At 43.4% G+C, this 14,934-nt stretch overlaps 1 protein-coding gene across 1 annotated transcript; it reads left to right on the plus strand.

Moving 5' to 3' along the window:
- Window positions 1–229: 229 nt before the first annotated feature.
- On the plus strand, window positions 230–13,818 carry LOC311611263 (polyunsaturated fatty acid lipoxygenase ALOX12-like; the record flags this gene model as incomplete). Its single annotated transcript, XM_084863286.1, is given in 15 exon segments — window positions 230–364; window positions 576–777; window positions 2,319–2,400; window positions 2,489–2,611; window positions 2,705–2,808; window positions 3,059–3,219; window positions 3,771–3,914; window positions 4,535–4,744; window positions 7,250–7,297; window positions 7,301–7,336; window positions 7,556–7,725; window positions 8,199–8,320; window positions 13,113–13,213; window positions 13,342–13,512; window positions 13,639–13,818. Coding segments are annotated over 15 exon segments (1,989 nt in total).
- Window positions 13,819–14,934: the final 1,116 nt, after the last annotated feature.

Genomic DNA, 14,934 nt, shown 5'->3' on the forward strand with positions numbered 1-14,934 from the left:
TCTCAGCACTTTGCTGAGAGGAGCAGCCGCTTTCCCCCACCCTCTGGGCTAATTCCAGGTTCTGGTTCTGATGTGTCTGGGGTGGGGCCAGTCCTGCAGTGGGCTGGCACACGGAGTCCTGCTTTATTAAGCCCTGGGCTTGTGCTGAGGCAGCAGGATCAGGCCTGGCCGAGGAATCTTTGGTCCCAGTAACGAGACCTCTGCCACCCAGGAGAGCCCACCTGCTGCCATGGGCCGCTACCGCATCCGCGTGGCCACCGGGGCCTGGCCCTTCTCTGGGTCATTCAACCGCGTGCAGCTGTGGCTGGTGGGGGAGCACGGGGAGGCGGAGCTGGAGCTGGAGCTGCGTCCGGCGCGGGGCCAGGTGGGCAGGGGAAGCTGTTCAAGATACCACAGGCCTTGCCCGTGTCCTTCAGCCTCCTGGTGCAATGGGGCGTCTGAGACCCACTGGGCAGGTGTTGGGAGGAGGCAATGCTGTCCCTGGAGGCCCTGTCCTCGGACTCCACAGAGGACCCAGTTAAAGGTCCTCTCCCGGGTTCCCACTACTAAGTCTCACCGGGTTCTGGTCCCCACAGGTGGAGGAGATTGAACAGGACGTTCCCCAGGACTTGGGGCCACTGCAGTTCGTGAAGTTGCGCAAACACCACGCCCTGGTGGACGACGCCTGGTTCTGCGACCGCATCACCGTGCAGGGCCCAGGAGCCTTGGAGGAGGCCGCCTTCCCCTGCTACAGCTGGGTGCAGGGCGAGGGCCTGCTGACCCTGCCCGAGGGCACTGGTGAGAGGCCGCCTCTGGGAAGTGGGTGCAGGGCCTACGGCCTACTGGAGGTGCGGGAGCAGGGGATAGCACTGAGGAAGGTCCCAGAGGGGCTGAAAAGTACATGCTCAGCAGGTTAGATGCACAAGACAGGAAAGGGTGGAATGTGTGGTTGGGGGAAATGAGAGCCTAGAAAGGAAACTCTGGTGGACTTTCATACATAGAATGAAAAGGACTGGAAGTGGGACTGGACAAGGAAATGAGTGATGTGTGTAGATCCCACCTCTGAAAAAGGTGATCACAAGGAATGGGAGGGGCAGCCTTGCTGGAAAACAGAAGAGCCAAAGTAAAGGGGAAAGGAGATCTTTGTGACTGCGAACAAGTTAGGGCAGGAACAGGTAAGGCTAACAACACATGTGATCCCCAAAAGGAGGCAGAGAAGGGAACAAGAAGACATGAAGAGCTGGCTTGGCCGTGAAAACATGGAAGTCATCTTGTGAGGGCAGGGAGCACACTGATGGGGTGAGGATGAATGAGGACAGCAAACAGAATCTGCTACCTTAGGAAATAAGTACGAGAGACAATTGAGGGAAATTACCAGTAAGAATGGAAACATGAACTAAATGTCTTTGAGGCACAAGTAAGTAGAGGTACCGAGGAGGCAGGATTAAGCCAGGTTACCAACCATAAACTATGTGAAGTCGAGGATAGGTGAGGTGAAGCCAGGTAAATGCAGCAACATGGATCCACTATTTGGTTTGGCACACAGAGAATACCTTGTCCCAGGGAACAGGTGACTGGAAGTAGGCTGAGGTCAAAGAATGTAAGTGTGCCTAACTTGAAATATGTCATTTTGGAGAACAGCTTAAGGTGAAGACAGGGAAGGACCAGAATGGGGGAAATTAACAAATGAATGTTTGATAATATAGGATAGATGTTGAGATTTCAGCTGATTAAGAATGAAATTCATAGATAATGAATAAGATATAGATAGATAGATAGATAGATAGATAGATAGATAATAGATAGATAGATAGATTAGAGTTAAGTATTACATTAGGTTTCAAAAAATGGGATTTTCCTCTCAGGACAAATATGAGAACGAAGATTGGTAAAATGAAGAAGAGTGAGTGAAGATGAATGATTAGTAAATTACTAGTAAGTAGGGAGACTGAGCCAGTGGGGGGGAAAAGGGAGCAGGGAAGAGTATGATGCCATGCAACTAAGAAATAGGAGATTAGCCAAAACCGGTTTGGCTCAATGGATAGAGCATCGGCCTGTGGACTGAAAGGTCCCAAGTTCAACCTGGTTGCGGGCACATCCCCAGTAGGGGGTGTGCAAGAGGCAGCTGATCAATGATTCTCTCTCATCGATGTTTCTAACTCTCTATCCCTCTCTCTTCTTCTCTATAAAAAACCAATAAAGTATATTTAAAAAAAAAAAAAGAAAAAAAGAAAGAAAGAAAGAAAGAAAGAAAGAAAGAAATAGGAGATTAGAAGTAGCCAGAGCATAGCATGAGATTGCAGAAAGCATTGAAGTCAACTGCCTTAATGTCTCCCCAGCCCGCCTGGCAGGAAACAATACTTGGGATGTGTTCCAGAAGCACCGAGAACAGGAACTGGAGGAAAGACAGCAAATCTACTGGTGACCACCCTATTACAAGCCTCCCAATTGTAACCCCTTCCCCGACAACTTCCTCTCCCCTTCATTAACCTTTGTCCCCATCTGCTAGCTGGGCCACCTGGAAAGAAGGGTTACCCCTGGGAATAGCTGCAGGCAGTAAGGAAGATCTACCAGCAAATGCAAGATTCCACGGGAGGAAGAGGCTGGACTATGAATGGACAATGATTACAGGGTGAGGAAATGGTCAGAGTGAAGTGGGGCTGGTGGATCCAGAAACAGGTGGGATTTGATAAATTGATGGCTTCATCCTTGATGTCTGTTCTAGGATTATGGAGATTGCCCTTAAACATGTTTATTCCCTCGTGAGATCCTGGAACATCCTAGAAGATTTTGATGAATTATTCTGGGGACAAAAGACAGCCCTGGCTGGTCAGTGGTTTCCCCAGGTCTCCATAACAACTTGATGGCCCTGTTAATGAGCTGTCATACTCCATAGTCCCCAAAATTGCTTGCCAAAAAAAACACAAAAACTTATGCATGGGGATCTCACAGATGTCTCAGGCATGAAAACATGGGTATGGAGGAGCCATGTAATTAAATCCCTGGGTTAGAGTCTGGGGAAGAGAGAAATTGAGTTGTGGTGAATACGCTCCTCCTAACCTCCACTCTGACCCCACAGAGAAGGTTCAAAAGTGCTGGCAGGATGATGAGCTTTTTGGCTACCAGTTCCTCAACGGTGCCAACCCCATGCTGTTGAGACGCTCCACCTCTCTGCCCTCCCGGCTGGTGCTGCCCTCAGGGATGGAGGAGCTTCAGGCCCAGTTGGAGAAAGAACTGCAGGTATACCCTCCAAGCCTTTATTGTCCTTTTGTCTGGGTGAGGAGTCAAGTGGTGAAGGGGAGGGACCAAAAGTGAATCAGGGAAGGGAGGCTGTGATGAGCCACTGTCCTTGGATACAGACTTCTCTGCTAGAAATCCTATTGGAGATAAAGTATGTAGGGGAAAGCACCAAGGCTTGATACAGCCAATAAAGAAGACCATTAGGAGATATTAGGGAAAGGAACTTGGGCAACTTAACAAGGGAAGAGTCAGCATACCTATGGTACACAATCAACTGGCATACCTATACTTCTAAAACTACCTCTGGCACCAGTAAGCCACATGTCTCTAGGGAAGGTTCCTTTAATTGGGGTCCTAGCCTCCTGGTAATATGGGAGCACTTGAACCTGATGCTCCAGTGCTTCCTTCACGTCTGCCACTGGGACTCTGGTGCTGATGTAGGATAATGGCAAGAAAAGAGAGTGAATGTCTTTACATTTCTGCCCCTTTGCCTTGGCCGTGTGGAGGTATGCTTTCAACTATAACCACGGATATGGTCTTCTGTTCCTCAGAGTGGTTCCCTGTTTGAGGCTGACTTCATCCTACTGGATGGAATTCCAGCCAATGTGATCCAAGGAGAGAAGCAGTACCTGGCTGCCCCCCTCGTCATGCTGAAGATGGAGCCCAGTGGGAAGCTGCTGCCCATGGTCATCCAGGTGAGGTGATATGGGTATCCTTCTCCTAACACAGCTCTGTGTTCATCCCCAACTTCTGGCAAGGGACAAAAACAGCTGACTCTTGTCATCTACCCCTACCTCAGTCAGTGAGACCTGTCCTCATCTCCAGTTTCTCATTTCAACATTGCAACCTGCCCAATACTCACCCCAATTTGCCTTTTTAAGACTCATAATGGTCTCTGTTGGTACTCACCCTAAGGCTAATCTCTTTCTGACCTTAGAATGTGTGTAATATTCCTTCTTTCTTAGGCATCTTTATTCCCTTGGTTTTAATACATTTTCATTTTTACTGTTCTCTTCAATCAATTGGTGAGAACTGTCAGGTATTTCACACATCCAGCTTCTCTTTCCTGTTCTACCATACTAACTTACACCCTCATCAGGTTTCTCTCAGTCATACTGGACACCTCTTTCCAATTCCTCTGGCTTTGAACCTGGCCAGTAAGGCACTCACACTTCCCCACAGCTATGGTAAGGATGAGTGGATTATAACCCTCTGAAAGATAACAATCTTAGTGACCAGTGTTTCCCCCAGAATACTGAGCATGGCATCTAACCTGTGATAAGATTAATGAATGCTTAATTTATCTTCATTGCAGATCGAGCCTCCCAATCCCAGCAACCCCACCCCACCACTGTTCCTGCCCTCAGATCCTCCCCTTGCCTGGCTCCTGGCAAAGATCTGGGTCAGAAGTTCAGATTTCCAACTGCATGAGCTCTACTATCACATTCTGAACACTCACCTACTGACTGAGGTCATCATTGTGGCCACCATGAGGTGCCTCCCAGGACTGCATCCTGTCTTCAAGGTACATCCTCTACCCTCCATGTCCCATCTCTCTCACATACCAGAGAGAGGAAACACAAACTAATTCTCCCAGATTTAAAAAGTCTTAAGCATCTGGTTGGGAACATGTTAACAATGTTTCTTCTAATTAAGCAAGTGTCCATTTTATTATAACAAAAATCTTTATAGGAATGTGTAACTAGAGAAGAAGAGATGGTTGTTTCAGGACCTTGAGCCTTGTGGCTTTATTTCTAATGTTTAAATTATCTTTATTTTGAGATTATCATAGATTTTCATGCCGTTTTAAAAATAATACAGAGAGATACCATCTATTGTACTAAGTCAAATCACTTAGTATATATTCAGCATTTATTATATGGCAGCTCTGACATTCTCCAGCATAGTCTATTGTAGAGTAGGAGTATAATTTTTTTTTTAAGTACAGTATCTAGAAATAGACTTTGAAATAAAGAGAGAAAGCAATAAACACTATATTTTTATGGAGAATGTTCCACTACAACTTGGAAATAATTAAGTAGAAGACCAAGTGAATAAAAGAGCAGCCCCATACATTATTTATCCTGCCCCATGAGAGGTGCGTGGCATAGTCGTTTGAGCAATGGAAAGGAAAATGCAAAGACCTTGTGATGAGAGGAAATAGCAGATGCAGCATGCCTGGGTGCAAGATTGGAAAGAAAGCTCAGAGGTCTGAGCTTCTGCATTAACTGGGAGCCCCCTGGTAGATAGAGTTGTACTGATCTAGAAATATTGTGATTTTATAAAACAGTGAGTTTAGAATCTATTGCTAGTGAGAAGGCAGCAAAAATAACCATGTGCTTGCAAAAAAAAATGTTTTGAAATCTTGATGATACTTCACACATAGTAACAGGAGGAAAAAATGATACAGGCTTATGAATAGGAGCAATTGTCAGAAACAATGCAATAAAAAAAAATCCAGTTTGTTGGTGAAAGATAACATGTTCAGTTTTAGGTACATGGAGTTTGAAGTGGTAGCAATATATGTTAGCACATGCTAGGTAGAACATCTGAATTGTGCTTCCTCCAGGAGATCCTGTCTTTATCCCCAAACTTGTCCATTGGAAGTTATGACTCCTTCGGGTACTAGAGTAACATAGACATGGTAGACACTAACAGAATTCATTGATCTTGGATTTGATTGACTTTATAATACCTTTGCAGCACCATCTTCTGGATATCTTACTCTTCTAAATCCCCTTTTCACAGCCCCATCTACATGTGTCTCTTCTCACCATAACAACTTCTTCCTATGGCGGGCCACCCAGGAGGGCTAAGCCTGCCCATTTCATCTATTTACCTGTGCCAGCTCTGCATTCAGGCTGCTGGGATCTGAATCCTGGCCTCAGTTCTTACCAGATGTGTTCTCAGTGTTCTTATTTCTAAGTGGGGGTAATAGGAACTGCATCATTGAGTTAATGAGGAACAACAGAACAGCAGCATTGAACGAGCTAAATGCTACAAAAATTGGTAGTTCTCGCTATTATGATTAGCTCTTTGTTTCCTGATCTACTCTTGATGCAGACTTGGGGCTTTCTGTGAAACTCAGCATCTTTTTTAATCTTTCTGAAGTTTCAGACCAATGTGAGTTGCCTTGATATGTTGATGCCAATGATATCAGTTGGGTCCTTTCTTCTCTGCAGCATCACTAACTCACATAAATAATAATAATGTATGAATAGTCCCTCTCAGGATGAAAACAAAGTTGTTTAACACAAAGCAAATGCACATGAGGATCAGATGACTTTTTTATAATGACCAAGGGAAAGCAGGAGAAATGAACAGTGCCTAATTGGTGGTGAGAGGAGGTTTGACAACAGCCCCTTGGCTGATAAAGAAGATATGGTTCCTTTAATTCTGTCTGAAAGTACCCTACCCACGCAACCCCTAATCCTGAAATTCTAAAAAATGTGAGTAAAACAACTAGAGGTTAGAGGAGCAGCTTTGAAAATTAATAGAAAGGCCAGCCAGTTTAAACTGTAGGGATGTGTATGATAGAAATAATTATTTTTAAAAATCAAAAGTTAAAGGACTGATTCTCAAAGAACATCTATACTGAAGGTGGAAATAATGAAGTTAATGATAACAGCTACTATTCAAGGACATCTATGTGCTAGCCGATGTGTTGAATGCTCTCATACATTATACACAAAAACATCACCACAGCACCCATAATGCGACCATATTGTCATCCCCTGTAAAGAGATAAAGAAATGGGCCCTTAGAGTGTTTATTATCTTGTTCAAGTATGAAAGTTAGTGGTGAAATGTAAATTAAAATCCTGGTCAGTCAGACTCTAAAGCTCAACTCACAGAGCAATAGGAAAAGATGAGACTAAGAAATCAGAGAAGAATGAGACCAGCCTGCAAAGGCACTAGCAGGTAGATAAGCATCAAGAGGACAGAAAGTCTCCATGCTGACTCCCACTCCCTAATAAAGAAAGATTCAAGATGTCGTACATAAACCACCCCCTCCACCCTTCTCCATCCAGCTCCTGATCCCACACACCCGCTACACTGTGGAAATCAACACCCGGGCATGAGCTGGACTCATCTCAGATGGAGGTTTATTTGACAAGGTAAGGAGGTAATGGGGTGGCCACCTAATCATCACCTCCTGTCACTTTCAAGCTTCCAGTCCCCCTTGTGTGTATGTCCTGACCCTTAAACCCAGGAGCCTTGTCCCTTTATGCCAATGTCACTGAATCGCAAAAGCCCACATCTGACCACTGTATATGCTATGCCACGTTCTCCAGCTCTGTTTCTCCCCTCAAGACCTTTCATGTCTATTGGCACAGACAGGAAGCACAGGTGGAGGGGGGCATGTGCAGTTGCTCCATCGGGCCATGACTCACCTGACTTACCGCTCCCTCTGTCCTCCTGATGACCTGGCTGACCGGGGCCTGCTGGGAATCCCAAGTGCTCTCTATGCCCATGATGCTTTACGCCTCTGGGACATCATTGCTCGGTGGGTGAGAGTGGGAGCTGAGTAAAAAGGGGGCATTAGGAAAAATGAAAATGGGGTTTGGCCTAAGGTCAGCATGGGACAAAAGGAACATGAAATAAGAAGGTCCAGACAGGAGGAGCAGAGGACTCAATCCTGAGAATAAGACGACCGTGGATGGGATCTGAAAATGGGGAGATTGAAATAGCCAGTGTAAGTAGGCAGAATTGTGTGGGTGGGGATTTGGTAGAATCAGGGATTTTATTATGAAGAGTGACTATCAACCATATATATGGAATTTTTAAATTAATGATCCACATTTTCTCCCTTTCTAAACTAGTGTGTAGAAAGAACTAGGGGATGTCCCAAAGGCAAGTCTTGTAAGATCTGTCCCCAGATACAGTGAGAGTCAGATGGATAGATGCCACAGAAAAGGAGTAACAGTCAGAGGCTAGAGCCTTCTCCTCTCAAGGAGCTCAGCTCCCTTCTCTGGGCAGGTACGTGGAGGGGATCGTCCACCTCTTCTACCGCGGGGATGACGTCGTGAGAGGGGACCCTGAGCTGCAGGCCTGGTGTCGGGAGATCACTGAGGTGGGGCTGTGCCAGGCCCAGGACCGAGGTGAGATCCCTCCCCAGACAAGAGAACTCCTTTAACTCCATCTCAGTCTTGCCCATCTGGGGACATAACCCTAACCCCTCATCATGCCCATTCCTCCACACATAAAACATCTGAATCTTATTCCCATCTCCTAAGACCCAGGACAATTCTAGAAACTCAAGGATTGTCCTCCTCAGAGACCTTCATACTTTCTCATAGATGTCCTTAACTTTCTATAGGGACTAATGAAGCCATAACTACAGCCAGTAAGGAATCTGCCCAGGCCCTGCCAGGCTCTCTCCTAATGGTTGTCTATTTTCTTACTTAAGGATAAAAATGGAGAGATTATCCCCACCAAAGCCCATGACAGCCCATCCTAGATTTCCCTCCCTTTTCCTCCTTCCTTCTACTGTCCAGCACACAGAAAGAATCCAGACATCACACACACCTGCCACAGTGCGAGGTCATTGCTAAATGTAGTCTCAATACTGTATATATTTTGACTTAACCCCAAACTCAGTGTCATGATCCTTGGGATTCATGTTCCTTATGCAAAAGTGCCCTACTCACTGGTTAACTATCTTCAGGTCCCCTTCCCCATTTTTTATCCATAATGAAGAAATAGCCTTTCTTGAGCTCTTCCAAGATTAATATTTAAGTCCTTTAACCATTTTGAATTTATTTTTGTGTATGGTGTAAGTTGGTGACCTATTATAGTTTGTTTTTTGTTTTTTGTGGGGTTTTTTTGCATGTATCTGACCAATTTTCCCAGCACCATTTATTGAAGAGACTGTCTTGACTCCATTGTATGCTCTTGCCTCCTTTGTCAAATATTAATTGAGCTTAATGGCTTGGATTGATTTCTGGGTTCTCTGTTCTGTTCCATTGGTCTATGTCTGTTCTTGTGCCAGTACCAGGCAGTTTTGAGAACAGTGGCTTTGTAAATAGCTTGATATCTGGTATTGTGATCCTTCCAACTTAGTTCTTCTCTCTCAGGACTGCTATGGTTATTCAGGGTCTTTTATTATTATTATTATTATTCCAAATGAATTTTTGGAGAGTTTGTTTTAGGTCTGTGAAATATGCTGTTGGTATTTTAATGGGGATTGCATTGAATCTATAAATTGCTTGGATAGTATGGCCAATTTAATGATGTTGATTCTACCAATCCATAAACACGGTATGTTCTGCCATTCGTTTATGTCTACCTCTATCTCTTTTTGCAATGTCCTGTAGTTTTCTAAGTATAGGTTGTTTACATCCTTAGTTAAGTTTATTCCTAAGTATCTTAATTTTTGTGTGTGTGTGCAATGGTAAATGGGATTGTTTTTTTTTTTTTAGTTTTTCTTTCTGTGAGTTCATTATAGGTGTATTTAAAAAAGCCATAGATTTCTGGGTGTTAATTTTGTATCCTGTTACATTGCCAAATTCATTTAGTAAGTCTAGTAGGTTTTTTTATGGAGTCTTTAGGGTTTTCTATGTATAGTATCAAGTCATCTGCAAATAAGGACAGTTTTACCTCTTCTTTTCCAATTTGGATGCCTTTTATTTCTTCTTCTTGTCTAATTGCTATAGCTAGCATTTCCATTACTGTGTTGAGCAGGAATGGTGAAAGTGGGCATCCACCTCTTGTTCCTGTTCTTAGAGGAAATGGTTTTAGTTTTTGCCCATTGAGTATGATGTTGGCTGTAGTTTATCATACGAGGCTTTTATTATGTTGAGGTATGATTCCTCTATTCCCTCTTTACTGAGAGTTTTTATCAAGAAAGGGTGTTGGATTTTGACAAATGCTTTTTCTGCATCAATTAATATGATTATGTGATTTTTGTCTCTCAATTTGTTTATGTGATGTATCACATTTATTGACTTGCAGATATTGTACCATTCTTGCATCCCCGAAATGAATCCCACTTGGTCATGGTGTGTGATCTTTCTATGTACTGCTGGATCTGATTTGCTAGAATTTTGTTGAAGATTTTAGCATCTACGTTCATCAGGGATATTGGCCTGTAGTTCTTTTTCTTTGTGGGGTCTTTACCTGGTTTAAAATTAGGATAATGCTGGCTTCATAGAAGTGAGGAAGAAAAGTTTGGCAAAAAGGGAAAAGTGAGATAAAGTAAAATAATGATAAAAAAAATAAAAATAGGATGTAGAATACTAATCAAAAAAATAAAAGATTAATAATATTAATAATAGAAGTTAAAATAAAGAAAAAAACTTTTTCTTCCTTAAGTAAAATAAAAAAATAAAAGGGTGAAGTAGTGAAGTTTCAGCTGAGTTTTAATGTCCCATGGGGATGGGTTAAGACCCCTCTCTACTGCTCTGTCTGCCACTTTTCAGTTTCCTGTTAGGTAGTCAGGACCATGTTGAAGTTCCCAGAGACCTTCTGCTCCTCTGTGTCTGTCTTCAGAGGCTTGAATTTAGACATGCAGGATCAATCTGCCCGCTTTGTTTATCTCGCTGCTTTCAGTCGTATTTACACAAGTGTCTATTTCTGACACAGGCCCTAGGCAGCAGTGTTGCTGTATTAGTTTCTGGGGCCACTAGGAGGGGCTAGCTTTTCTGGATAAAAATGGATGTTTAGGGTTAGAGGGACCAGGCTGTCCCAGAGCTGGATTCCTGGTCGCCTCTCCCTGCTTTGCTCCCCAGCCTCCACCAAATACACCCTCGGTGAGTATTTGTAATTGAAAGATCCAATGTACAGGGTTTAGCTGGTAAAAGCAAGGAAAATATAAAAACAGAGCAACTGCGTCACTGCACAGTTCTCTCCCCCGCACTGCACAACCAGTGCAGAACTTCAGGCTGTCTTTCTGGGCTCAGCCTTCCATGGCTGTGGAGTTAGATCTAGTCCTCCACTGCCAGCAGCCCTTTGGACCCACTTCCACAGACAAGTGTTACATGTGTTCCCATGGGGTGCTGACTTGGTGCAGCACAGTTTCCTTCTGACCCTCTAGTCCCTGTGTTTATGTATTTTTTTTTCTCCAGCCCAGATCCCTGATCCTACCATTCTTTAGGCCACGAATTGTTTCACCAGCTGTGTTTAATTTGCCAATTCCAGGTGGATGCTATTCAATTTAGTTGTTTCTTCTGTCTGCTCTGTGGGAAGGCACAGGACACATCTGCCTATTCAGCTGCCATTTTGTCTCACCCTAGACAAACTTTTAAGGAGCTCGTGACCGGGGAGGCTAGAAGCTCTGTGTTACTGGGTTCACAGCCAAGGTAGCAGGTCCCTGCCTGGTGTGGCTGTAGGGTCCCGGGTGGTGTCTGCAGGCTCCCCAGGTGGGGGTGAGGCTGGGCTCCCCATCACAGCATCTCTCTCCTTCAAGATGGTGAGGCCTCTGAGGCAGAGTCAGCTACCCTGGGAGAGACTGCAGTGGTGGAAGAGGCCACCCACTTAGGGGAGCCTGGTTACCAGCCCCCAAAAGTCCTGTGGAATATAATTGTCACACAAGCGTGCACATGTGCATACACACACACACACACACACACACACACACACACACACACGCCCGGCAGCGCCCATGCACTCCCCTTTCGCTCCCTCAGTCACTCACACCCTCTCCTTCACTGCAGTCCTCTCGGCTGCCATTTTGGATCTCTAATCATATTATTCCATTTTGTGAATATGATAGACTTTCTTTTCTCCCATTGATGAGTATTTGGGTTGTTTCCATTTTGAGGCTATTCATGTCATTGCTGCTGTGAACAATGCCATGTGTACAATTCTGTTGGGTATGTATCTAGAAGTGAAAATGATGGTCATAGGATATGTGTATGTTCAGTTCTAGTGGTTTCCGACAGTTTTTCAATGTACTTGTATACATTTAACTCCCTCTACAGGGTATGAAGTATAGTCAGTATCTTCTCAAATATTTGAAAAAATACTTTGGTCACATTGTGAATATGTAGAACCAAAGAAGCCGAAACCGGTTTGGCTGAGTGGATAGAGAGTCAGCCTGCAGACTGAAGGGTCCAAAGTTTGATTCCAGTCAAAGGCATGTACCTTGGTTGCAGGCACATCCCCAGTAAGAGGTGTGAAGAGGCAGCTGATTGATGATTCTCTCTCATCAATGTTTCTAACTCTCTGTCCCTCTCTCTTCCTCTCTGTAAAAAAAAAATCAATAAAATATATTTTTTTAAAAAGAACCAAGGAACTTGTCCTAGATTTAGTAGCCACATGGATATCCTCCTTTGTGCAGAGACTGTTACTCTTTTGTGCCATTTTATTTTGGGCTGTCTACCTTTCTCCTGTTGCTTTTACCACTTTTTGAACACTGGATAGTTGACCAACCTGCCTCTCAGCCCTACCCACTCTCAAACTTATAACATATCTACAATGGGCTGAGGGGGTTTATATAGACTATATCCATGGACCATCCCTATATAAGGTAACAATCACTATCTCTATTCTCAGAGTAAACTAAATAGCAGCTCAGAGAACCTAAGAAGGAAGTCCAAGGTAATGCAGTTAGTCAGCAGCAAAGCAAGGACTGGTCTCTTGACTAAATTATTAACTATTCCCTTTACATCTCATATATCCTTTTCCTGCCTTACTTATATAGTTATCACTATCTAACAAACTGTGTGTACATTTTTCTTAGTTATTCTGTTTATTATCAGTCTTCACTACCACAGTCTGTTTTGCCTACCAGCATATTCCCAGTGCCTATATAGTGTCTGGTACATACTAGTTCATGACTTTTTGAATGAATGAACACTAACTAGTTCTAATATATAGACATGCCAAGATATCAGCATTTATATCCTTATCTATTTTGGAACTGCAGTTTCTAAGCTTTGCTCTTTTCTCTAGGTTTCCCTGTGTCCTTTCAGTCTCAAGCTCAGCTCTGCCATTTCCTTACTATGTGCATCTTCACATTTACTGCCCAGCATGCAGCAGTCAACTCAGGCCAGGTATGGACAACTGGAAGTCTGGGTCTCTGAGAGAAAGCATCTGGTCTAGGGGACACTTGAAGGAGAAAGCTTGAGTATAGGGTCCTGAATCAGAGTTTCTGAGTGACTCCAGATTCTTCCTCCCCCAGTTTGACTGGTTTGCCTGGGTCCCTAATGCCCCGTGCTCAATGCGGATGCCCCCACCCACCACCAAGGAGGATGTCACAATGGACACAGTGATGGGCTCACTACCTAATGTCTGGCAGACCAGTGTTCAAATGTTTCTCCCATTGCTCCTGAGCCGGCCGTCACAAGACACGGTGAGAGGGACCTCTAGAATTTTGAGGGGACTGATGGCTGACAAGGAGACTTAAGGGTGAGGGACCAGAGTTTGGGTTCCTTTGTCTTAGAAGTAGAAGTTGATTGGTCATTTATTTCTGTTTCAGGTACCACTGGGGCATCACCAAGAAGAGTATTTCTCAGGTCCTAAACCCAAGGCTGTTTTAAGGCAGTTTCAAGCTGATCTGGACAACTTGGAAAGGGAAATCGTGGCCCGGAATGAGCATTTAGACCTTCCCTATGAATACCTAAAGCCCAGCCTCGTAGAGAACAGTGTCACTATCTGAGCCCAAATTGGTCACTGTTAAAATACTTGAGGCCCCCACCATACTTAACATTTCCCTAATTTTTATTGTTTTCATGGGTCTGAATTGCTATGGCTCTATTTTCTCCTTTTGATTTCCCTACCTAAATATCTAACTAGTTTGAAGCATTGTCCTAACTTCTAGTTTTCCTAATATAATTATCTTTATCTTAAAATTGACTTCCTTAGAAATCAACTATCTATTCATATGACATTTTCTTTCTTCTGGAAATTTTGTCTTCTCCATTTGTCATAAAGTCCTTATGTAATCATATTACATTATCACTGACATAAGTGATTTAAAAATTTGTTTTATAGGTAGAACTAATATTTTAATCCAGTTGGATAAAAGTAAATTCAATGTCTTTTTTTTCTGCCCTGGATAATCAGTTACCGAAGTACTTTTCATTGAAAATCCCATTCTTCCCATGAATCTATAAGCTGACATAAATCAAGTTTGCATCTATGAATGAGTCTAGTTCTCAGCTGTCCTGTTATTATACCACATTCACATAACTACTACAGCTTTATACTTAATGTAGCCTACCATTTGATGATTTTTTCATCTAATTTGTTCTAGCCTTCCATAAAAATATTAGGATCAGCTTTTCTAATTCCAAAAATAACACTTGTTATGATTTCTATCAGAATTGCTTTGCATCTACATAATTTTTAAAATCTTAAGCCAATTTTGAATTTTTGAAAGATATACACTGTTACCTATAAGCATTGTGAATTGAATTTACTTATTTTGTTTACATACTTCACATTTATGTTCATAAATAAAATTGGGCTATAATTTTCTCTTCAGCTATCCTTGTCATTTTTTGTTTGTTTGTTTAAGAAGGCTGTCATTTCCCCAAAGAGTAGGTAGGGTGGAATTCCTCATTTGATGTCATTTGGGAACATCTATATATATATAAAAGCCAAGACACTGGAACAATAGAATGACCGGGTATTTTATGCTCACTAAGGTGGTCAACTGGCCCAATCAGGGCCCTAATCAGCACCCCCACCCTTCTGTAGCTGCTCCCCCTGGCCGGCCCCACTCCCAATTGGCCCCTCTATCCCAATTAGGGTTGGGGCCAGCTGGCCAATC

This window comes from Pipistrellus hanaki (assembly GCF_964339955.1).
Source record: "Pipistrellus hanaki genome assembly, chromosome: 16".
In the NCBI taxonomy this organism is placed as follows: domain Eukaryota; kingdom Metazoa; phylum Chordata; class Mammalia; order Chiroptera; family Vespertilionidae; genus Pipistrellus; species Pipistrellus hanaki.